Source organism: Saccopteryx bilineata, chromosome 3 (genome assembly GCF_036850765.1).
Source record: "Saccopteryx bilineata isolate mSacBil1 chromosome 3, mSacBil1_pri_phased_curated, whole genome shotgun sequence".
NCBI classification, from domain to species: Eukaryota; Metazoa; Chordata; class Mammalia; order Chiroptera; family Emballonuridae; genus Saccopteryx; species Saccopteryx bilineata.
The window spans coordinates 250,914,737-250,938,650 of record NC_089492.1 but is presented as its reverse complement, the minus strand read 5'-3'; the positions used below and the strand labels follow the sequence as shown (position 1 = coordinate 250,938,650).

Below are 23,914 nucleotides of genomic sequence, written 5' to 3'. Positions count from 1 at the left end.
AACTTTTTGTTTAAGATGAAAAAAAATCTAGCAAACTAGTCAACACCCTAAATACAAGGTATCAAGAGAAGAAACTAAAGGCTTAAATTCAAACCCAACCCAACTCAACTCAAAATCAGATCAACTCAAACACCTGCACTAAAGTATTAGCATAAAAGCATGCCTACCTCGCCTGTCACCAGAGGCGCAGAGAATAGAGGGCCGACCTGGAGCACTGAGGTCACTGTTTCAAAACCCTGGGCTTGCCTGGTCAAGGCACATACAACAAGCAACCAATGGACAAGTCGATTAAAGCAACTACTTCTCGTTCCCCTCCTCCTCTCTCTGTAAAAATCAATAAATAAAATACTTTTATTTTAAAGCATGCCTATTTCCAGACATAAAAATTATTTAACTTAGTTTCTACTATCCTAAATAAAATGTCCAGCTTTCAATAACAAAAAAATTGCAAAGCATATGAAAAGGCCAGATAAAACACATTTGTAAGCAATTACCAGAAACAGACTCAGGTAGGATAAAGATGTTAAACTTGACAAGCAATTTTAAATGACTACGATTAATATATTAAAGGTTCTAGCAGAAAACATGGACAACACATAAGAACAATGGTTAATTTCAGCAGAGCGATAGGAATTATGCTAGAAATAACAAACAGTAACAGATGAAGAATGCCTTCAACATGCTTATCGGTAGAACTGACACAAGGAAAGAATCTGAGAACTTGAAGATAGGTCTATAGAAAACATTTGGGAAAAATGGAATAGAGTGTCAAATGCTGTAGGACAAAATAAAACTCTTTAATATAGTATGCATAGCCAGAAACACAGAAGAAATAGAAAATAGCAGGAAAAAAATAATCAAGAATTTTCAAAACCAACTAAAAAAACATGCTGGTCTGCACAACACTGCAAATAAACTAAATATCACTGAACTGTACACTTTAAAATGGTTAACTGTGTGTTATGTGAATTTAGTCTCAATTTTTAAAAATCTTCAAAACCACAGATCCAAGAACACAAAGCAGGGCTTTAGACACACATATACACACATGAACACATTCTATCTCTGTCTCTATTTCTCTTTCTCTCTCTCCCAGGCAGATCATATTCAAATGGATAAAAAATGAACACAAAGAGAAAATCTTCAAGGCAGCGGGGGGGGGGGGGGGGGATTATGATAACAGAGTGGAATCTTTAAAGTGCTGGAGGAAAACAAAACAAAATCGACCCAGAATTCCACAGCCATTGAAAGTCTCTTTCAAAAATGAAGAAATAAAAACTCTCAAACAAAAAACTGAGAATTTATTGCCAACAAACCTACTCTACAAGAAATGTTAAAGGAAGTGGTTTAGGAAGAAGGAATATGATAACAAAAACTTAAATTTACCCAAAGAAATAAAACATGAAAAAAAACAAAATTATTTCCTGTTCACATTTTATTGCTCTAAAAGATGACTATCCGAAGAAAACATGATATTTGCAGAATCTCAACATATCTCTTCATTAAGATATTTACTAATTGCCCTGGCAGGTTTGCTCAGTGGTAGAACATCAGCTCAGCATGTGGATGTCCCAGGTTAAATTCCTAGTCAGGGCACACAAAAAAAGCAGCCATCTGCTTATCCACACTTCCCCCTCCCCCTTCTCTCTCTTTTCTCTCTCAAAGACATGGCTCAACTGGTTTGACTGCATTGGCCCCAGGCACTAAGGATGGCTCCTTGAAGCCTCCACCTCAGGTGCTAAAAATAGCTCAGTTGCAAGCATGGCCCTAGGTGGGCAGAGCACTGGCCCCAGACCAGGGTAGTGAGGTGGATACTGTTGGGCACATGCAGGAGTCTGTCAATATCCCCTCCTCTCACTTGGAAAAAGAAGAGGAAAAAAGATACTGGTACTTACTGATTACAAAGGGAAAAATAGTAACTTTACAATGGACACACCTGGAAGATATTAACATTACCAAGTGGCAAAGGTAACCTCACAAGTAATAAGACTTATTGACATAAAGAACCTCCTGTTACACTGAGTACTCATAAAATCACACCTGTAGTACTCTCACCAAGAATGATTTAGCTCAGTATATCATGCATGCAAAAACATCAGACAAATCCAAACTCAGGGATATGCTACAAAATACCTGATTACTACAGACTATGTATATGACATTCTCCAGGATGTAAGAGCGATCTGGCTGCGACATCTGTCACCCATTGATCCCCAGGGTTGATTCGGCTGATCTGGCTGGCTAGGCGGGTGTCCCCTTCCTCCCCCACCGCTCCATGTGCATCCCTCCCGAAGCTGCGCACTCGGTCGAAGAGGACGACCTTCCCCGCTAGAGGAGAGGACCGTTCTTCAGTCAAGGGTACATGAGGAGCTGCGCTCCCCTGCTAGAACCTCCAAACAAGTCTCAAGCTCCATTTGACATTCTCCAAAAGTTTCATGGTCATGAAACAAAGAAAACTGAGGAATTATCACAGATTGAAGGAGGCGATGGAGATGTGAAAACTAAAAGCACTAAAGATCTTAGATTGGATCTTGAACCAAAAATGTATTATCAATAGAAAATCTAGTGACAGTCAAATAAGGTCTATAGTTTAATAGTATTGTGCCAACAGTACAATAATACTTGTATTATAGTAGTATTGTACCAAAATTGTGAACTGAGTACTGTACCAATTGTACTGTGGTTATGTAAGATATTAACATTAGAAGTTTGATGAAGGGTATCAAGAACTCTGCACTATTTTGTAATTCTTCTGCAATTCCTTAACATTTCAAAATGTTCCTGTTCTAAACACACCGTTATCAGCCATTACATATTTTAAAATTACTCATTCTCTGCATTACATGAATTACTAAAAAAAAAAAATCCCAATATTCAAGCCTAGAATTTATGAGCATGCTTAGACTTGCCATGTCAACTACAATACAGATCTCTAACTATAGAGACAACTGGTCTCTCTCTAGAACTATACTTTAGTTCTGAAATTAAGAAAATAATGGTCTGAGCAGGTGGTGGTGATGGTGCAGTGGACAGAGCGTTGGCCTGGGACACAGAGGACCAAGGTTCAAGACCCTAAGGTTGCAGGCTTGAGCATCAGCTCATCCAGCTTGATCACAGGCTTACCAGCTTGAGCACCGGGTTGCTGGCTTGAGTGTGGTATCATAGACATGACCCCATGGTCACTGGCTTGAGCCCAAAGGTCGCTGGATTGAGCAAGGGATCACTGGTTCGAGCCCAAAGGTCACTGCCTTGAGCAAGGGGTCAACTGGTTGGGCTGAGGCCCTCAGTCAAGGCACGTATGAGAAAGCAATCAATGACTAACTAAGGTGCCGCAACAAAGAATTAATGCTTCTCATCTTTCTCCCTTCCTGTATATCTGTCCCTATCTGTTCCTCTCTCTGTCTCTCTTACTAAAATAATAATAATAAACAACTTCTTGGTTAAAAAATATCAAAATACAAACATGTTGGTAATAATATAGCAATACATCAAAACTACTCAAATAAGCTTCAAAGACATCTTCTACACAGCTGCTAGCAATAAATTTATTAAGGGTATCAGTTCATGTATTTTCCCAACTATATCTATGAATCAAAGTGTATGCTTATTCATAAAGCATTTCCTTACACACCCTAGCTGGAAGTCATTTTAATTCTTTCAACAATTATTACAGGGGAGTGGGGCACAGTGGAGGAAGGTATACTGTGGATAAATGGTGATAAACAGACACTTGACTTAGGAAGGTGAACTTAATACAGTATATAGATAATGTGTTGTAGAACTGTGCACCTGAAACCTGTATAGTTTTTGTTTACCAGTGTTACCCCAATACATTCAATGAAAAGGAAAAAACAATTATTACATTTTTAAGTGTGCGCAAAAAAGAGAAAGAGTGTATGTGTGTTATGTGTGAGCATGCACCCAGGTGTTGGAGTAAAGGGAAGAGGAACCAACAATCTAGCAAAGTACCACAAGAGATATACTCAGAGAAGAGGCTGTTAGGCCTTAAAATAAGGATAAAGTCTGGATGGGCAACAGAAAGAAAGCGAGGGGAAAAAAATCCATAGGAGACCTAAACAACAAAAGCCTGGCAGTAGAAATGCATCAAGTATGTTTGAGATTACAGGCTATTTTGGCTTTATGAAGTCATACCTGCTTCTGAGTTACATAAGCTCATTCATAATGAAGAGGCAGGGTTAAATGATAGAGTGTTTTCAACATTAAGCTAAAGAAGATGCTCCAAATTCTGCAAGAGGCAAAGAACACCACTGTTCAGTCTCCTGTAACTGAAGTGAATGTAGACAAAGCATAGTTGAGCTTAGAGCAGCGGTTCTCAACCTGTGGGTCGCGACCCCGGTGGGGGTCAAACAACCAAAACACAGGGGTCGCCTTGTATTTCCGATGGCTTTAGGCGACCCCTGTGTTTTGGTCGTTCGACCCCCGCCGGGGTCGCGACCCACAGGTTGAGAACTGCTGGCTTAGAGCATCTCGGGTCTGAAGAACTATGGAACTATGTTTACCACTATTTACCATAGTGAAGACTTTAAGTTTGACTATGATTTTTTTTTAAGATATAAAGCAAGTATGTGTGTTTAAGGGAAACCTATGCTCAAGAGGGAAAGAAATACAAATGAGTATACCAAAAACATTAAAAAAATTACTAAAACAGCAAATTAAAATATAGCCAAACAAATTCCAAAAATAGATTAAAAGAGAATTAAATTGCTAAGAGTAGATCTTAAGCATTCTCATCTCCAAAAACTTTTTGTAATAAAAAAGAATGAAAATGAAATTAGAATATATAAAATTTTGTATGTGAACATTTTAATTTATATTTACTTAAAGATACAAGTACAACTAAAATTTTAAAGAAATTATTTTATCATTAAGTAGCAAAAATTTTTAACTGTCATACAAATATAAAGAGTTATAAAATCAGGAATTTAAACTGCCATATTATTTTTTCTTTCCCAAGCACACATTGATTTATGTCAGATGGTCCTTGAAACCAGCAGGAGGAACTGCAAGTCATCACATTTACAGGTGTGCTAAACCACTACCATCACTGCAATGTTTTGTTTAAACCACTTCCAGTAATAGAAATAAATTAGTTAAATAGCATACACAGCAAGGCAATTTGTTGAAAAAACACCTCATTTTTAAAATCAAGCTAATTGCAGGTTCACATGCTTTATAAAGTATCAAGATCAAACTACATCTTATTGAACTGAACAATTTTGAAAACAAAACCATGGGGATGGAGGAAGGGAGATGTTGAGGGGAATACGGGGGAGGGGAGGATGCATTTGGGGCAACACTAGAATCTATGTAATCACAATAAATTAAAATCAATTAAAAATATATATTTATATTTAAAAATTCAAAAAAATAAAAAAACCATTAAAATTTTTATTTTCTTTTAAAGGTTCAAGTCTCAAGCAATATATATTATTACTTCTTTCAGAATTAGCATAAAGTCTTTAGCTCAGTTTCACATCAGTGAACTGACTCTTTATAATTTAATTTAAATAGTTTAATGTGCTCAGAAACACGTTAGAAAGCAGAACTAGAAGTCAAAAGTAAATATCAACCACATTTCCAAATTTCACTTAACAATGGGAACATCCATTTCTGCTAGATGATTGACACCACACAATTTTACTAAGTCTTAAAGCTTCTGAACTTTTATCTACCATAGGTTTTTATAAAAGAAAAGATATTTGATTCATCAATATAATAATTATAGAACTGTATTATATTTTAAAGAAAAATAACACAATGTATGAAGCAAAATCTAATGAAAAAATACTGTAAACAAAAAATCAAGTTGCAGTCAGGGGGGAAATGTGGACCTTAAACAGTTCTGATAGGATCATGTAAACAACCATGATGTAGAAAAATGAGAACTTTATGTTTGTAAAAACTTAAGTTTTCCTCTGAAATAGACATAACAATTCTTTGATACCCACTTAACTATGTTTTAGATAACAATAGTCTTTTATCACACTAAATTTTCTCCTGAGAGACAGAACTGATAAAAAATTTCAAATAGGTTAGGATATGATGAGTTTTCTTTCTGGTAGAATGGCACAGCCAGAAATAAATGGGGAGAAATTTTATGAGGATCTTAGAAAAAAAACTGCAAAGGAAAGGATTTGTTTGTGTAAAATATTTCTCCAAAAGCTAAGCCCTGGCCAGTTGGCTCAGTGGTAGAGCGTCGGCCTGGCGTGCAGGAGTCCCGGGTTTAATTCCCAGCCAGGGCATTCAGGAAGAGCACCCATCTGCTTCTCCACCCCTCCCCCTCTCCTTCCTCTCTGTCTCTCTCTTCCCTTCCCGCAATCAAGGCTCCATTGGAGCAAAGTTGGCCCGGGCACTGAGGATGGCTCTATGGCCTCTGCCTCAGGCGCTAGAATGGCTCTGGTTGCAACAGAGCAATGCTCCAGATGGGCAGAGCATCACCCCCTGGTGGGCATGCCAGGTGGATCCTGGTCAGGCACATGCAGGAGTCTGTCTGACTGCCTTCCTGTTTCCAACTTCAGAAAAATACCAAAAAAAAAAAAATACATACATATATATATATTTCTCCAAAAGCTGTAATAGGTAGAGACAATTTAATTTTAAAGAAATCAGCCCAATCCTATTCCTTGGGTATCTGGGTTACCCTGTTTTCTTAAACCTTATGTTTGCCAGATAAGGAACAGTAATAGCAATAACAGTAAAAAGTCTTAACAGCAAAGACTTTTCAAATATCCAAATGATAGAGATAAAAAATATTTAAAATAGTAATAAAACCAATTAGTCAAATAAGCATTATTAAGCAACTACCATGAGCCAAAGCACAATTCCTTTACTCTAGAATATTAGAGTATATTTAACAACAAAACATATGCATACTTAAAGTATTACTCTGTAACTATAGCAAAAACTCTTTCACTTAACAATGTAAAATTAGTTGTGAGTGATAGAAAAAAATATATAAAAGTTCAGAGAACAGACTGATGGCTGCGAGGGGAGGGGGGCCGGGGTACTAGATGAAAACGGTGAAAGGATAAAAAAGTACAAATTGGTAGTAACAAAGCAGTAAGAGGGATATAAATATAAAGTACAGCATAGGGACTACAGTCAATAATACTGTAATAACTATGTATAGTGCCAGATGGGCACTTGATACATCAGGGGCATCACTTCGTAAAGTGTATGACTGTCTGACTACTATGCTGTACACCTAAAACTAATATAATATTGAATGTAAACTTTAAAATAAAATTTAAAGAAAAATACAGACGTTCAGAGAATAACACACTAAATACAGAAAATCTAATAACCTAAACCATTGTTTTAAAGCTATGAAAAATTTTATGGACAGATGAGTTCCAAATCAGTTTCACCTCTTATCAGCAGTGTGAGCATGCACAGTTTACTTAACATCAATCAACCTCTTTCTCATCTATAAAATAAAAATAATGCCTACCTATCCACTTTTGGGGGCTGATGTAAAGAATAAATGAAATAATATAGGTAAGTCACTCGACATGATACTAGCACAAAGTAGACTCTAAATAAAAGGAGATACAGTAGAGGTGGGATGCTGGTCAAATTACAAATTGAGAAATTTTGTAGAATAAAGGGCTTACAATCCCTTAAAAACAAGGAATACAAAGAAGGTTATATCAAAGGAGGAGAAATTGATATGATGAGATATTTCTTCCACAGTAACTTCTCTTTTGTCATAGTAAGGATCCGTGCAAACATAAGCCAGTGTCTAACAGCCATTGATGAAGGGCAGCGCTCAATGCTTGGCTGCTTTATGAGGATGACAGAGACTCATTATGTCACTGGTTAAACTAGTTCATTCATAAAACTGCAGGTGTTCATAACACTGTATAAAGTAGAAAAACAGTGCACATTCGAGGAACTCTATAGCCACATCCTGAGTAGGGTAGTGGAAGAAAATGTTCTAAGGAATTTTAGGATAATCATTAAGATGCATTTCTTCATAAGTGAAAATCAGTGGAATGGAAATGTCTTAAAAAACCTAAATAAATCTTTAAATGAGACAGATTATATATGCATGATAATTTTCCTTGGGTTTGACTCTTCAGTGTTTATGACTTTATTATAAGCTTCTATTAATACAATAGTATCTTTGAAGACTAAAAATTCAGTAAAGATCCAAAAAGTAGGCTGATTTGTTTCATTTTTGCCTTAAGTTGGAACACGTAGTCAAAGATAAACACAAGTCTTCTGAATAGAGTTTTTCTTCAACAAAATAGCTATGTCAGCAGAGGCACCACTCTAGAACAGAATTTGAGTACAAAGTTCAAAAGTTATTTCCTGTGAGCACAGAGTACTTAAAATGTAGTATGGCTAGGTTAACGTTTACTTTTACTTTATTTCTCTTAGCATTGGGTTTCCAAGTATATGTCAGATATCTTTCCTTGGACCCTCTAGAGTTTATTGGAAATTTTAATTAATTGAAAGAATTTCATATAAACAGACATTCTGTGAAACAACTAGCATAGCATCTTGTTCTGCTATTATCTATATTATTATAAAGATGTTAAAAGAGTTAAATAAAATGATACATGTACAAGTGTTTCAAACTTATAAAGTTCTATTAAAATGTTTGTTTATACTACTATCATAATTGACTGTTTTTTGTAAAATCTTAACAGAAATTAGGACATAAACAGATTCTTCATATATATATTTCATGTATCAAGGGATCTGGAGTATAATCTGGTCCAAACTCCTTATTTTATATGAAGTTCAGAGAGAAGTAATTTAGGCTATACTCAATAAAATAATGACAGATTTGAAAAAAGCCAAGGCTCCTGATTCAAGATTAATGCAATGGGTTTACCACTATAGTTAGCTGTCTCACATTTTGAATATTCAAAATTAACACAAACCATATAGACTTCTACTCTCCACTGACCCAAATCCTTCTATACTAAAAACAGAAAATAAGCAGTGGGTCAATCTGGACCCCAGATGACTATAGGAATCATGCAGCATGCTCCATGTATGAAGGCAGTCCTTTGGCCAAAACTCTAATTCATTACTAACGATTCTTCCTTAGATATTTACCTTTTAGGAAATAAATTGAAAATACTCATCTGCAAGGAAGGAATCAACTGCAACTTCAGGACAACATGGAAATCTGAAGCAGACAGAGGCAGTAGGGCACTGCAGGCTTCCTGTCAAGTAAAACAATAGCCCAAGATGCCTTCCAATAGTATTCAAGTTTATGTTATTTTGTCTTCAAAATTTTAGCAAACACATAAGCCAACTTGCAGCTGCCTCAAAATAAGTAGAGTCTAATTGTGGGGTGCTTGAAACATAGGGTTTGGAAGTACTGCTTTGTGTATAATTATATAATGAAAATAACGTGCATAATCAGATAAAGTAATGACTAAAATTCCTGAAACCATATTTTCAATATAGAATACTTTTTTATTTGTGTGTCTATATCCATAAAATAGCTAAAAATATTTGCAATTATTTTTTCAGGAAGTTGTTCCCATTTCTGATTGTACTACATGTTTTATTTATTTTTCAGTACATTTCTCAAAGTCAGACAGTTACATTTCTTTATGCCCCATTGTATCTAGAATAAATTACACTATAAGTACTCAGTACTGAGAGAATGAGTTTTTTGCTATTAAAGTTTATAAATTCATTACAATTTCAAATTGTGGTGCCTAACTCACTTTCCTCTACACTTCTGTACAAAAACACTGGAGAAGAGATGTAACTAACATGTACAGGATACTTAAAATACAGACATGTCTTAGGTTAAAAACTCAAATTACATGAACTGTTCCACAAGGCCCATAATACAGAGAAATGGTCATCACAATGTAGAAACACAAAATACAACACACAGGCAAACTACAGAAAACACCATACAATAAGTTCCATGATTATAATGAAGTTTGAACTAGTAATGGGTTATTTAAAATATTTTAAGTTTCATTTCTTAAAAAACATAATGTTAAGTATGGTATAAAAACAAGAGAAATGAGAAAATTTATAGAGCAAGATAGTTACATGGTACAGCAAATCTTTACTGTGGATAAAAGTGGATTACTTATAGAGAAAAGCCAGCTAGGACATATATTTCAAAAGAAAGCCTAAGTTTTAACACGTTGTAAAAGATAGCCTGATGCTTTTGCTTGGGTCCAATACAGTATAAGATTACAATTCAGCAAAAATATAGCACCACTAGTTTTAATCCAAGTGCTATTATAACATTTTCCAAAATCAATTAACTCAGAAGTAGTTGGAGAGCACTTGTACCCTTCAATTATTTAACACTATCTGTGAAATACCTGCAAATAGACAGACTGGACTGAGAAAATATCCAGAACCAACAAATGGTTTACACTTCAAACCTAATGAACATAAAGCAGATAAGGAAAGAACTTACATCCATCTCCCATAAATGGTAATTCTCTCATCAAAGATGTGTAGTTCATATTACTACCAGTGCACAGCCGACCTTTACTTCATCCCATATCCCTCTCATCCATACCATGCAAATGTGGCTCAGTAGCATTTTTAACCAAACCAGTAATTTTACATCAGCCTCTCCAAAAAATATCATACAAAAAATATACAAACTAAATAAAGCAATGCCCTTTATTGCAAAAGAAGCTTCAAGACAAGAAACCCATGGACACATTACAAATAAGTTGCTGGCCCTTTCTCCTACACCAGGCTTTCTTAAGACTACAGCACAGTGGTAGAAGCATACTGGAGGCAGGCTATACAAATATTTGTAAATTTTGACAAGTGCCAGAATATTAAAAAAATAATAATAAGGAAACACTGCTTTAATGAACTAGGCAATCTCAAAACGTATATAGCTGATAGAAATTTAAAGTAGAGCAGCCAGAAATTCAATTCTAAATTGAATTTATTCAAGATCATCTAGGAAAATAATAGGTTCAGTATGTAAAGATGTATGTACATAAATGTTTTCTACAGTAATGTATATGATAGCAAAGTATTGCTAAATTCAAAATGTCTACTGATTGGTAAAATTAATATGATACAACCACACCATGATAATAACATGCAAACATTAAACAAACATTTTTTAAAATGATGAACAGTCACATTTACCCTGAAAAATGAAGATCAGAAAACAGAACAATCTCATTTATGATGAAAAAAAAATTTTTAGTCACCTAATTAAAACACCCTGGAATAATACACCCAAAAATGTTAAACAATCACTACTTCTAAGTGATGGGATTAAAAGTGATTGCTTTCTTCTTTGTAAATTTCTCTATCTTCTCATTTCATTACAATGAGCATTATTAGTTTTACAAGCTGAAAATAAATATTTTGAGTAAAAAAATTAATAGTAGTAAATCTACCCAAAACACACAGATAACCAATAGTTGATTATATAAGTCTATATAAAGACTTGAAAATACCTATAAATCTAATCTCAGCTATGAGTATACACCTCAAGTTTTGATTTTTAAAACTTAACACTTCTAAATTACAATTTTAGACTTTAGGATTTCAAAGGCAATACGAGACATCTGTGCCATCCCAATACAATCAATAGTGCTCCTTAATTGTCTTACACTTTTTAGTTTGTTTTGCAATTGTAAATGAATTATAATTTTGCGACTGTATAGTGCTATACTGGGCCTTGCCTTTTGAGTGCCTGCCACCTCCCCCAGCACCCCCCCCAAAAAAAACTAAACCAAAACCACTTTTATAATAGACTGCCTGAAGCTCATAAGGAAAACCACAGCAGAATGCCACTTCTTTAACAATTGTGGGAAGGAGTAATCATCAGTGAAAGCCCCAGGAAGTGAGAAGGAAACATTAAATACACTTATTGAGACAAGTCTGACTATTCTCCTCTTCCAAGTATCTCCACCACAATACTATAGGGAGAAGAACCTAAATAGCCAGTAAGGTAAGAGAAGTTTATAAATTATTTAAGTTACATAAGAATTCATAATTTAGTAATTTAATACTAAACTAAATATGAACTTTATATTAATGATATAACATTTGAATTTTATTCATTCAAATTAAAGTTATAGATGAGCTATAGTATGCTGAATCAACTATAAGAATATGAAGACATTCAAGAATTCATAAAACTTGATTAGTGGTCAGATAAACAAAAAAGTACTTGAAATAAGTCAGAAAGACAAATATTATATGATCTCACTTATAATGTAGACTACAAAAAGAAAACCAAACTTAGAAACAGAGTAGACTGGTGGTTGCCAAGGGATTGGGGGGGAATGAGTGAAGATAGTTAAAGAGTATAAACTTGCAGTTGTAAGTTCTGAGGATATACTGTAAAACATGGTAGCTATAGTTAACAATATTTTATACCTGAAAGTTGGTAAGAGTAAATCTTAAAAGTTCTCAATGCCGTGGCCGATTGGCTCAGTGTAGAGCGTTGGCCTGGTGTGTGTATTTCCCAGGTTCAAGTCCCAGTCAGGGCATACAGAAGAAGCAACCATCTTCTTCTCCACCCTTCCCCTTCCCCTTTCTCTTCTCTCTCTTCCCCTCCAGCAGTCATGGCTCAGTTAGCTGGAGCACATCAGCCCCAGGTGCTGAAGACAACTCTGTGGAGCCTCTGCCTCAGGCACTAAAAATAGCTCGCTTGCAAGCATGGCCCCAGATGGGCAGACAATCAGCCCCCTATGGGGGTTGCTGGGTGGATCCCAGTCAGGCACATGCAGAAATCTGTCCCTCTATCTCCCCTCCTCTCATTTGGAAAAGGAAAGAAAAAAAAAAGTTCTCACCACACAAAAACCTAATCATGTGAGGTGATGAATGTGTTAACTTTATTATAATTATTTCACAACACATCTGTGTATCAAATCATCACATTATACACCTTAAACTTACATGACATTATATCAATTATAGCTCAATAAAGTTGGAAAAATAAAAAAGTACTTACCACTAAGTCCCAATTATTTTGTTCAAGCAATGTAATAGCTTCATCAATGTTTTCAATGCCAGTACATGCCTGGAAACAAAGTAAACAAGAATTTTATATATAATTTTGAGAATGGAACGTTAATTAATCTTAAAAAGGCAAATAACATAATGAATAACTTAAGTCTGAATAAGGTATGCTAATAAAGCCAAAATACTTAATGCCTAGCACTTCTGAGCACTTTACACATACAGTTTAAAAACTGCTAATTAAAGAGTAAATTTACATTTACAGTGCAATAAAAGAAAGCAGTATAAGAAAATATGTTTAAATGTTGTGTTTTGGAGTCCAGAATGATCTCTAGATCTCTAACTGCCCAGAGAAATTTTTAGCAAAAAGTTTCTGACAGACTACCATATGTAAAAAAATCTGACCTCTTACACCTTGTACAAATAATCCACATCCATATACCTTGCACCTTATATAAAAATTAACTCAAAATAAATAACAGACCTAAAGTAAACATAAAACTTCTCAATTGATGCTAACATGATAGCCACTAGACACATGGGGCTAGTGAGACCATAAAATGTGTATCAACTGTGCTGAAATGAGTTGGCTTAAATACATACCAGGGTAGAACATTGTACAAAAATAAAGATATAAAGTATCTAGTAATAATTTTTCTATATAATATATGATACATTGAAATGATCATCTTGAATATACAAGTTTAAATAAAACAATATTTAATTTTTTTGTTTTCCAATGTGGGTTCTCAAATTTTAAATTACTTGACTTTTATACTATTTATTGTGCTGTTCGAGAAGAAAAGATAGGAGAAAATTTTGTAAACTTTAGATACAACAGCAAAAGAACAATCCAAAAAATTGACAAAATAAACTTGATTAAAATTAAAAATTGCTCTTTGAAAGACACTGGTAAGACGATAAAAAAACACAGAGAAGGAGAAAATATCTGCAAAACATGTCTAACAGAGGACTAATAACCAGCATGAAAAAAATTCTCAAATTTCAATTTAAATAAACAGCAAAAGATCTTAAGATAACTTTGCCAAAGAAGACATACAGATGAGAATAAAGCACATGAAAAAAATGCTCACACATCAGTGTTGCTTCTTAGGTAATTTTAAAAAAGCAGCAGGATCTAGGAGAAAATGTCTGACAAAAGAAATTTTTGGATGATGTCAGAGTAATGGCAGCATTGAGAGATACTGCTAAACTCCCCCTTGAAATTTCAACAAATTGAACAACTATAATGCAGTGAAGGAACCCCAGGTGGGCTCACAGGCCTGCCTGAAATATCCATGCACCAAACGAACTAAAGGTGGGACTGGGTGAAAGGGGGAGCGGAAGATTAAACGCAATCGCAGTGGGCTTTGAAGAGGAGAGGAGACAAACCTGGAGTGACTGGAATCCTTTTTTTCTCTGCTGGACTATGGAGAGGAGGAAAGCTCAAACTCTCTGGATTTTGTCTGGGGATATGGAGAGGGAAAATCATAGTGATTGGTCTCCTTCTGCCAGGAAGAGCAGTGAGACAGAGGGGCAGATAAACCAAAGCAGCCCTAGCGTGGGGTCAAAGCGAGTATTCTCGTACTCAGCAGAGACAGAGAAAGCTAAAGTGCTGTCCCCAGCCTCCTACATTCTACCTTGCTCACCTTGCAGTACAGAAAGTGGCAAAGACAAACCCCACAGCAAGCTCTCCAGAGCCACTATCTCCCCTGAAGAACAGAGGTGCTCCACGTCCAGTCCCCAGGTCTACTGAAACGTGGGAAGGAGCGCCCCAGAAGCCTAGACTCATAGCTAGACCCATAAAGCCAGAAAGCTGAAGCCAGAAAGCAAAAGCCATAAGGCCAAAGCCAAAAAGGCCCCACAACACACCCCACCCACCAATGTGACTACAACCCCACCTACATCATTGTGACAACAACGTCACAGTGGATAGCTCAAGAAATTCACAGAGCTAAAAGTTTTAATAAAATGACACCTATTGGAAAAAACCTCTCAAAAACAAACTTTAGGCTCTGGCTGGTTGGCTCAGTGGTAGAGCGTCGGCCTGGTATGTGGGAGTCCCTGGTTCGATTTCTGGCCAGGGCACACAGTAGAGGCGCCCATCTGCTTCTCTGCCCCTCCCCCTCTCCTTCCTGTCTCTCTCTTCCCCTTCCACAGCCAAGGCTTCATTGGAGTGGGGTTGGCCCGGGCGCTGAGGCTGCCCAACCAGCCTCAGGCACTAGAATGGCTCTGGTTGCAGCAGAGTGACGCCCCAGATGGGCAGAGCATCGCCCCCTGGCGGGCATGCCAGGTGGATCCCGGTTGGGCGCATGCGGGAGTCTGTCTGACTGCCTCCCCATTTCCAACTTCAGAAAAATTAAAAAAAATAAAAAATAAACCAAACTTTATTTTTCATTTTTTCTTCTTATTCTTTCATTTTGGGATTTCCTTTTCTTTAATTTTTATAATTTTCATTTTTTGTGGGTGTTCTGTTTTTTACTTTTATTTTTTGTTTGCTTTAGATCTTTGCTCTGTGGTTTTTCTTCCTGTCATATTTTTTAATTTTTCTATTTTTATTGTGGGGTTTTTTTTTTCATTTTGATTTTTTATCTTTTTTAGTTGTATTTTTGTTCAGGTTCTTAACAATACCACTCTCAAATGCCATCAAGGAAAAAAAATCAAATACCATGGCTACACAAGACTGAGACATACTTCAAAAAGAAATTCTCTGAATTTGAACCACATTTAGTGCGGTTCAACCACATGAAAACCTTGGAGTTAAATGATAGAGAATTCAAAATTAAAGTTCTGAAAATACTCAATGAGATGCAAGAAGACACCAACAGGCAACTTAATGAGCTCAGAAAAAAATTAACCAACAAAACAAATACCTCACCAAGGAGATTGAAACATTAAAAAGAGATGAAGGACTCAATACATAAACTGAAGACTGAGGTAGCAAGTTTAGCTAAAAGCACAAGCCAAATAGAGGAAAGAATCAGTGACATCGAAGACAGGCAACTAGAGATGCTACAGAGAGAAGTGGAGAGAAACTCACAAATTAAAAGAACTGAGAGATGAGAGAACTTTAAAAGAATTATATGACTCCATCAGAAAGAGCAATATAAGAATAATGGGTATATCAGCCTGATTGGGTAGTGGGGCAGTGGATGGACCACCGAACTGGGATGTGGAAGACCCAGGTTCGAGACCCCGAGGTCGCCAGCTTGAGCGTGGGCTCATCTGATTTGAGCAAAAGCTCACCAGCTTGGACCCAAGGTCACTGGCTCGAGCAAGGGATTACTCAGTCTGCTGAAGGCCCATGGTCAAGGCACATATGAGAAAGCAATCAATGAACAATTAAAGTGCCACAATGAAAAAACTGATGATTGATGCTTCTCATCTCTCTCCGTTCCTGTCTGTCTGTCCCTATCTATCCCTCTCTCTGACTCTCTGTCTCTGTGGAAAAAAATAATAATAATGGGTATATCAGAAGAAGAGGGAGAAGAGAATGGGGAGCCTTTTCGAACAAATAATTGATGAGAATTTCCCAAGCCTATGAAAAGTTAGAGCCTCGAACTCAAGAAGTAAACAGAACACTGAGTTACCTCAACCCAAACAGACCTACTCCAAGACATACTGAACTACAATTGTCAAAATCAATGACAAAGAATCCTCAAGGCATCTACGGAAAAGAAGAACATAACATATAAAGGAAAGCCCATTACGTTATCCTCAGACTTCTCAGCAGACACTCTACAAGCCAGAAGAGAGTGGATTCACACATTCAAAGTACTGAAAGACAGAAACTTACCAGCCAAAAATACTTATTTATAAAAGTTATCTTTCAAATATGTAGGAGAAATAAGAACTTTCACATACATACAGAAGCTAAGGGGATTCATCACCAGAAAACCCTCACTGCAGAAAATACTCAAGGGGATTATTCTACCAGATACAAAGACAAATCAAAACTATAAGTAAAAGTTCCAACAAGGTCAGAATAAAAACAAGGATAATCTGTGACAACATAATATAAAAGGGGAGAGGATAAATATCTGCAGTAGCAAAAAAGGATGGAGTGCAGAAGCAGTCAAGACAAAGATGTCTTGTACATATAAACATTTTTCACTTAATAACCTAATGGTGACCACCCACTAAAAAGCCACTACTGAAACAACCAGCTTAAAAAAAGAAGAAACAGAGAAAAGAAGTATGAAACACCACCAAACAAAATCAACTGACAAAAATAAAAAAGAAAAGAACCAAACAAGACACAGAGCTACCAGAAAACAAAACATAAAATAAATGAATGTCTATAGGAGATCCTCAAGTGTCAATAAGTACCATAAATGTAAATCGACTGAACTCACCAATAAAGAGGAAGAGAGTAGCAGATTGAATCAAAAAGCAAAAGACAACAATAAACTACCTTCAAGAGACACATTTAAGCTGCAAGGACAAAAGTAGATTCAAAGTGAAAGGTTGGAAAACTATTCTCCAAGCAAATAATATCCAAAGAAGAGCAGGTGTGGCCATACTCATACCTGACAATGCTGACTTCAAGACAACAAAGGTAACCAGAGACAAAAATGGACATTTCATAATGACACAGGGGACATTGTAGCAAGAAGACATAACACTCCTTAACGTATATAAACAAAACCAGGGCGCATCAAAATATATGACATCTATTAACAATCTAAAAATAGAAGCAGAAAAAACAATCATACTTGGAGATTTCAACACACCATTGACAGCTTTAAATAGATCATCCGAACAGAATATCAATAAAGAAATATCAGCCTTAAACGACACTCTGGACTAAATGGACATAGTAAGACATTTATACGACATTTCATCTCAAAATGTCAGATTACACATTTTTCTCCAGTGTGCATGGAACATTCTCAAGGATAGACCATATGTTGGGCTACAAAACTAACATCAAATTCAGAAGGATTGAAATTATAACAACAACATAGTTCTAAATAATCACTAGATCAAAGAAGAAGTAAAAGCAGATATCAAAAGATATATACAGACAAATGAAAATGACAACACAACATATCAAAATTTCTGGGATGCAATGAAAGCAGTAATAAGAGGGAAGTTTATATCACAACAGGCTTATATCAAAAAACAAGAGAGATCCCAAATAAACAACCTAACATCACATCTTAGGAAACTAGAAAAAGAAGAACAAAGGCAAACCAAAGTCAGCAGAAGAAAGGAAATACCATATTTCCCTAGGTATAAGATGCGCCTATGTATAAGAGGCACCTTAATTTGGGGGCCCAAAATTTGAAAAAGAAATGTATTACATAAAATTACTTAACTTATGTTTTATCATAAAATTCATACAACTCCTCATCACTGTCAAAACTCCCATCCATTAGCTTGTCCTCACCTATGTCTGAAGACAAATCACTATCTTCAACAATAAGCACAAAAACAAGTGCAAAAAAGTGGGAAATGCACGTAAAACAATCTACAACCACTGTATAAGACACAACCAGTTTTTAGACCCCAAATTTTTTGGGAAAGGGTGTGTCTTATATATGGGGAAATACAGTAGTAAAAGAGCAGAACTAAATGAAATAGAGAATAAAAAAACTATAAAAAATTAATATAACAAAGAGCTGGTTCTTTGAAAAGATCAACAAAATTGACAAACCACTGGCTAGACTCACTAAGGAAAATGAGAAAGGACTCATATAAACAAAATCCAAAATGAAAGAGGAGAAATTACCAGACATAGATATATAAAGGATCACAGTAGAACATTATGAAATATTATATGACACCAAATTCAACAACCTAAAGGAAATGGATAAATTCCTAGAACTATACAATCTTCCTAAACTGAGTCACAAAAAAGTAGAAAACCTAAATAGACCTATAAGCAGGGAGGAAACAGAAATGATTATTAAAAACCTCCCCAAAAACAAAAGTCCAGTACCAGAAGACTGCACTAGTGAATTCTACCAAACATTCATAAAGGTTTGGTACCTATTCTTCTAAAAGTCTTCCAAAAAATAGAAGAAGAAACAATACTCCCCAACACATTTTATGAGGCCAACATAACCCTCACACCAAAACCTGGCAAGAAAAACACAAAGAAATAAAACTATACAGATCAATATCTCTAATAAATACAAACATAAGAATCCTAAACAAATAGCAAATCAAATACAACAACACTTCAAAAAAAGAATACATCACGAACAGGTAGGATTCATTCCAGGAGTACAAGGATGGTTGAACATATGGAAATCGATCAACGTTATACAATTCAACAAAACAAAGAAAAAGAATCGTATGATCCTATCAATAGATGCAGAAAAAGAATTCAATATGATACAAAGATCCCTTTATGTTTAAAACACTCAATAAAATGGTTATAGAAGAAAAGTATCTCAACATAACAAAGGCCATATATGACAAACTATCAGCTAATATCGTATTAAATGGTAAAAAAAAAAAAAAAAAAAAAAAAAATGAAGGCTTTTCCTCTCTAAATTCAGGAACAAGACAAGGCTTCCCACTCTCTCCACTCTTTGTCAACATAGTTCTGAAAGTTGTAGCCAGAGCAATCAGGCAAGAGAAAAAAATAAAAGGCATCCGTATTGGAAAGAAGAAGTAAAGGCATCACTTTATGAAGATGACATGATCTTGTATATAGAAAACGACAAAGACTCCACCAAAAAACTATTAGAAACAATAAACCAATACAGTAAAGTCACAGGATACAAAATCAATATACAAAAGCCTATTGCTTTTCTATATGCCAAACATAAAACTTCGGAAAATAAACTAAAAAAAACCCAACAATTCCTTTTACAATTGCAATAAAAAAAATCTAGAAATAAACTTAAAAGTCTGGGAAGAACCTATGTATTAAAAACTATAGAACATTAGTGAGAGAAATTGAAAAAAACACAATAAAATGGAAAAATATTCATGTTCATGGATTGGAAGAATCAACATAGTAAAATGGCCATATTACCCAAAGCAATATACAAATTTAATGCAATCCCCATCAAAATCCCAATGTCATTTTTTAAGGAAATAGAAAAAAAAATTACCAAGTTTATGTGGAACCATAAAAAAACACAGAAGGTCAAAGCAATCCTGAGAAAAAAGAATGAAGCCAGAGGTGTCATACTACCTGACTTCAAATTATACTAGAGCCACGATAAAAAAATAAAATAAAAAAAAACCAGCATGTTACTGGCAGAAAAAGACATACAGACCAATGGAACAGAACTGAGAGCCCAGAAATAAAACCACATATGTATATGCGGACAAATCACCTTTGACAAAGGAACCAAAAACACACAATGGAGAAAAGAAAGCTTCTTCAAGAAATGGTGCTGGTGCCTGACCAGGTGGTGGCACAGTGGATGGAGCATCAGACTGGGATGTGGAGGACCCAGGTTCGAGACCCTGAGGTCGCCAGCTTGAGTGTGGGCTCATCTGGTTTGAGTAAAGCTCACCAGCTTGGACCCAAGGTTGCTGGCTCGAGCAAGGGGTTACTTGGTCTGCTGTAGCCCCCTGGTCAAGGCACATATGAGAAAGCAATCAATGAACAACTAAGGTGTTGCAACGAAAAACTAATGATTGATGCTTCTCATCTCTCTCTATTCCTGTCTGTCTGTCCCTATATCTATCCCTCTCTCTGACTCTGTCTCTGTAAGAAAAAAAAAGAGAAAGAAATGGGAAAATTGGAAAGCCACATGCAAAAGATTGAAATTTGACTACAGTTTGTCCTCCAGCACAAAAATTAATTCAAAATGGATCAAAGACCTAAATATAAGATCCAAAACAATAAATTACATAGAAGAAAACATAGGTACTAAGCTCATGGACCCTGGCCGTAGAGAACAATTTATGAATTTGACCCTAAGGGCAAGGAAAGTAAAAGCAAAAATAAATGAATTTTCTAAATAAAATTTAAAAATTAAAAAATAAGAAAAATGGCCCTGGCTCATTGATTTATTGGTAGAGCATCAGCCAGCATATGGATGTCCCAGGTTCCAATCCTGGTCAAGGCACACAGAAGAAGCGCCCATCTGCTTCTCCCCTTCCTCCTCAGTTATCTCTTTCTCTTTCTCTCTCTCTCTCTCTCTCTCTCTCTCTCTCTCTCTCTATTTCACTCCTCCTGCACCCATGGCTAAATTGGAGTGAGTTGGCTCCAGGCACTAAGAATGGCTCCATGGCCTCTGCCTCAGGTGCTAGAAACTGGCTCCAGTTGCAATGAAGCAACCAACGGTCACAAATGGGCAGAGCATCACCCCTTAGTGGACTTGCCAGGTGGATCCCAGCTTGGGCGCATGTAGAAGTCTGTCTCTGCCTCCCCTTCTCCCACTAAGATTTAAAAAAAAAGGAAAATGAAAAAATAAAAAATACTCATTATCATTACTCATTAGAGAAATGCAAAACAATCACAGGAAGATACCACTTCCATACATTAGAATGGCTAAAATTCAAAACACTGACAATATCAAGTAATGTTAAGGATGCAGAAAAACTGGAAATCACATACATTGTGGATTAGGGTGCAAAATGATGTAGCCATTTTGGAAAACATGTTAGCAGTTTCTTAGAAAGTTGTGACACAACAATCCCACTCCTAGGTACCTATCTGAAGGAAATAAAACTTATCTTAACATGAAAATTTATAATAGCCTGACCAGGCGGTGGCGCAGTGGATAGAGCGTCAGATTGGGATGCAGAGGACCCAGGTTCGAGACCCCGAGGTCGCCAGCTTGAGCACGGGCTCATCTGGTTTGAGCAAAAATCCCACCAGCTTGGACCCAAGGTCACTGGCTCCAGCAAGGGGTTACTCGATCTGCTGAAGGCCTGCGGTCAAGACACATATGAGAAAGCAATCAATGAACAACTAAGGTGTTGCAACGCACAATGAAAAACTAATGATTGATGCTTCTCATCTCTCCCTTCCTGTCTGTCTGTCCCTGTCTATCCCTCTCTCTGTCTTTGTAAAAAAAAAAAAAAAAAATTATGATAGCTTAGTTCAGTGGTCAGCAAACCGCAGCTCACAAGCCACATGCGGTTCTTTGGCCCCTTGAATGTGGCTCTTTGGCCAGCTTAGGAGTACCCTAATTAAGTTGATAACAATGTATCTACCTATATAGTTTATAAAGTTTGTCTCTCAAAAGAAATTTCAATAGTTGTACTGTTGATATTTGGCTCTGCTAACTAATGAGGAGTTTGCTGACCACTGGCTTAGTTTATAATCACTAAAAACAAAAGACATCTCAAATGTCCTGGAACTGTATATTCATAAAATAGAAAACTACTCTGGAACAAAAATGAATAAATTACTGATACCAAAATGATGTGGATAAATCTCAAAAGTATTATAGTAAGAGAAAGCCAAACTCAAAGGCTTGTATGATTCCATTTATATGACATTCTAAAAAGGTAATGTTATAACAACAGGAAACATATCAATGATTACCAGGGGTCTAGGGTGGAAGTTTGTATCCTGAACACCATAAAAAAAACAAAAAAGACAAATTAAACATTAAAAGAGGCAATCTCATTTTAATCTAAATGAAAAGACAGGGATAATCCAAAGGCTTAAATTATACAAATAAAAACTGGTAAGAACAACTAAGGGCAGAAATTGCACAGAAGAAAGTGGAGGTAAAAACTACAGGGAGACCAGAGCAAAAACCCAACAGCAGCAAATATCAGAACCTGTAAGCAAAAATACGCTTCCTCAATACCACCACCCCCAGAAAAAAAAAAAAAAAAAAAACATTGTGAAAGTTTGTCTTCTTTTCATTTCCCCTTCCCCTCTTGGATTAGCAGCAACAGCTGAACGTTAGTCCCTGGTTCTCTTTTTTTTTTTTTTTGTGAGAGGAGAGAAAGCAGAGACAGACTTGGGCCAGGACCGGAACTCACCCGGCAAGCCCACTAGGGCTTGCTCTGGGACTCTTGCTACGTTGCAACCGGTACCATTTTTAGGTCCTAAGGCGAGGTCATGGAGCTATTCTCAGCACCCAAGGCCAAACTGCTCGAGCCAATTGCTAGAGTCAATAAAGCCATGGCTGCGGGAGAGGAGGGGAGAGGATGGGAGAGGGGGGCAGATGAAGGGAGGGGTGGAGAAGCAGATGCCCTGACTGGGAATCAAACCCAGAACTTCCACACACCGGGTCAACCTTCTACCACTGAGCCAACCGGCCAGAGCCATAGTCCCTGGTTCTTAAGGAGAACAGACTTTGTTCTCAAAGAACTTGTACTGTTAGTTTGTTGTGACATTTGTGGGGCTAACTGAAGGACTCCAGGAACTCAAGTTTGTTTCATCAACTTGGAACTCTCTTAGGGTAAAAAAGCAGCTATACAGAGGGCATTCTTCAGAAACTTTTTTTTTTTTTTTTTTTTACAGAGACAGTGAGTCAGAGAGAGGGATAGACAGGGACAGACAGACAGGAACGGAGAGAGATGAGAAGCATCAATCATTAGTTTTTCATTGCGCGTTGCAACACCTTAGTTGTTCATTGATTGCTTTCTCATATGTGCCTTGACCACGGGCCTTCATCAGACCGAGTAACCCCTTGCTGGAGCCAGCGACCTTGGGTTCAATCTGGTAGGCTTTTCCTCAAACCAGATGAGCCCGCACTCAAGCTGGCGACCTCGGGGTCCTGAACCCAGGTCCTCTGCATCCCAGTCCGACGCTCTATCCACTGCGCCACCGCCTGGTCAGGCTCTTCAAAAACATTTTAGGGTAAATGAAAAACCCACTACCATCTGGTAAAATATTACAGTTGAGGCAAACAATACACATGCCAAAAATCTGAAAGAAAACTGGGAAGAAAGTTTCTTTGGTAAATAAAAGCAATAAAAAACACTTTGGGAAAAAAAAGAAAAACACTGGAAATTTAGAAAACCATGTGTATGTCCAAGGCAAAAAAAAAAAACACCTACTCAGCAAAGACCTGAC

The 23,914-nt window shown here is 36.5% G+C and overlaps 1 protein-coding gene and 1 pseudogene across 1 annotated transcript in view; one reads left to right on the top strand and one right to left on the bottom strand.

The window, feature by feature from the left end:
• Nucleotides 1-23,914, bottom strand: part of FAF1 (Fas associated factor 1) — a 496,086-nt gene that overhangs the window by 410,685 nt on the left and 61,487 nt on the right. Inside the window, exon 2 of the mRNA XM_066269224.1 lies at nt 12,953-13,021. Coding sequence (XP_066125321.1) covers nt 12,953-13,021 — 69 coding nt within the window. The remainder of the gene's footprint in view (nt 1-12,952; nt 13,022-23,914) is intronic.
• The window catches only part of LOC136328727 (proline-rich protein 3-like), a 29,114-nt pseudogene continuing 19,589 nt past the window's right edge, over nt 14,390-23,914 (top strand).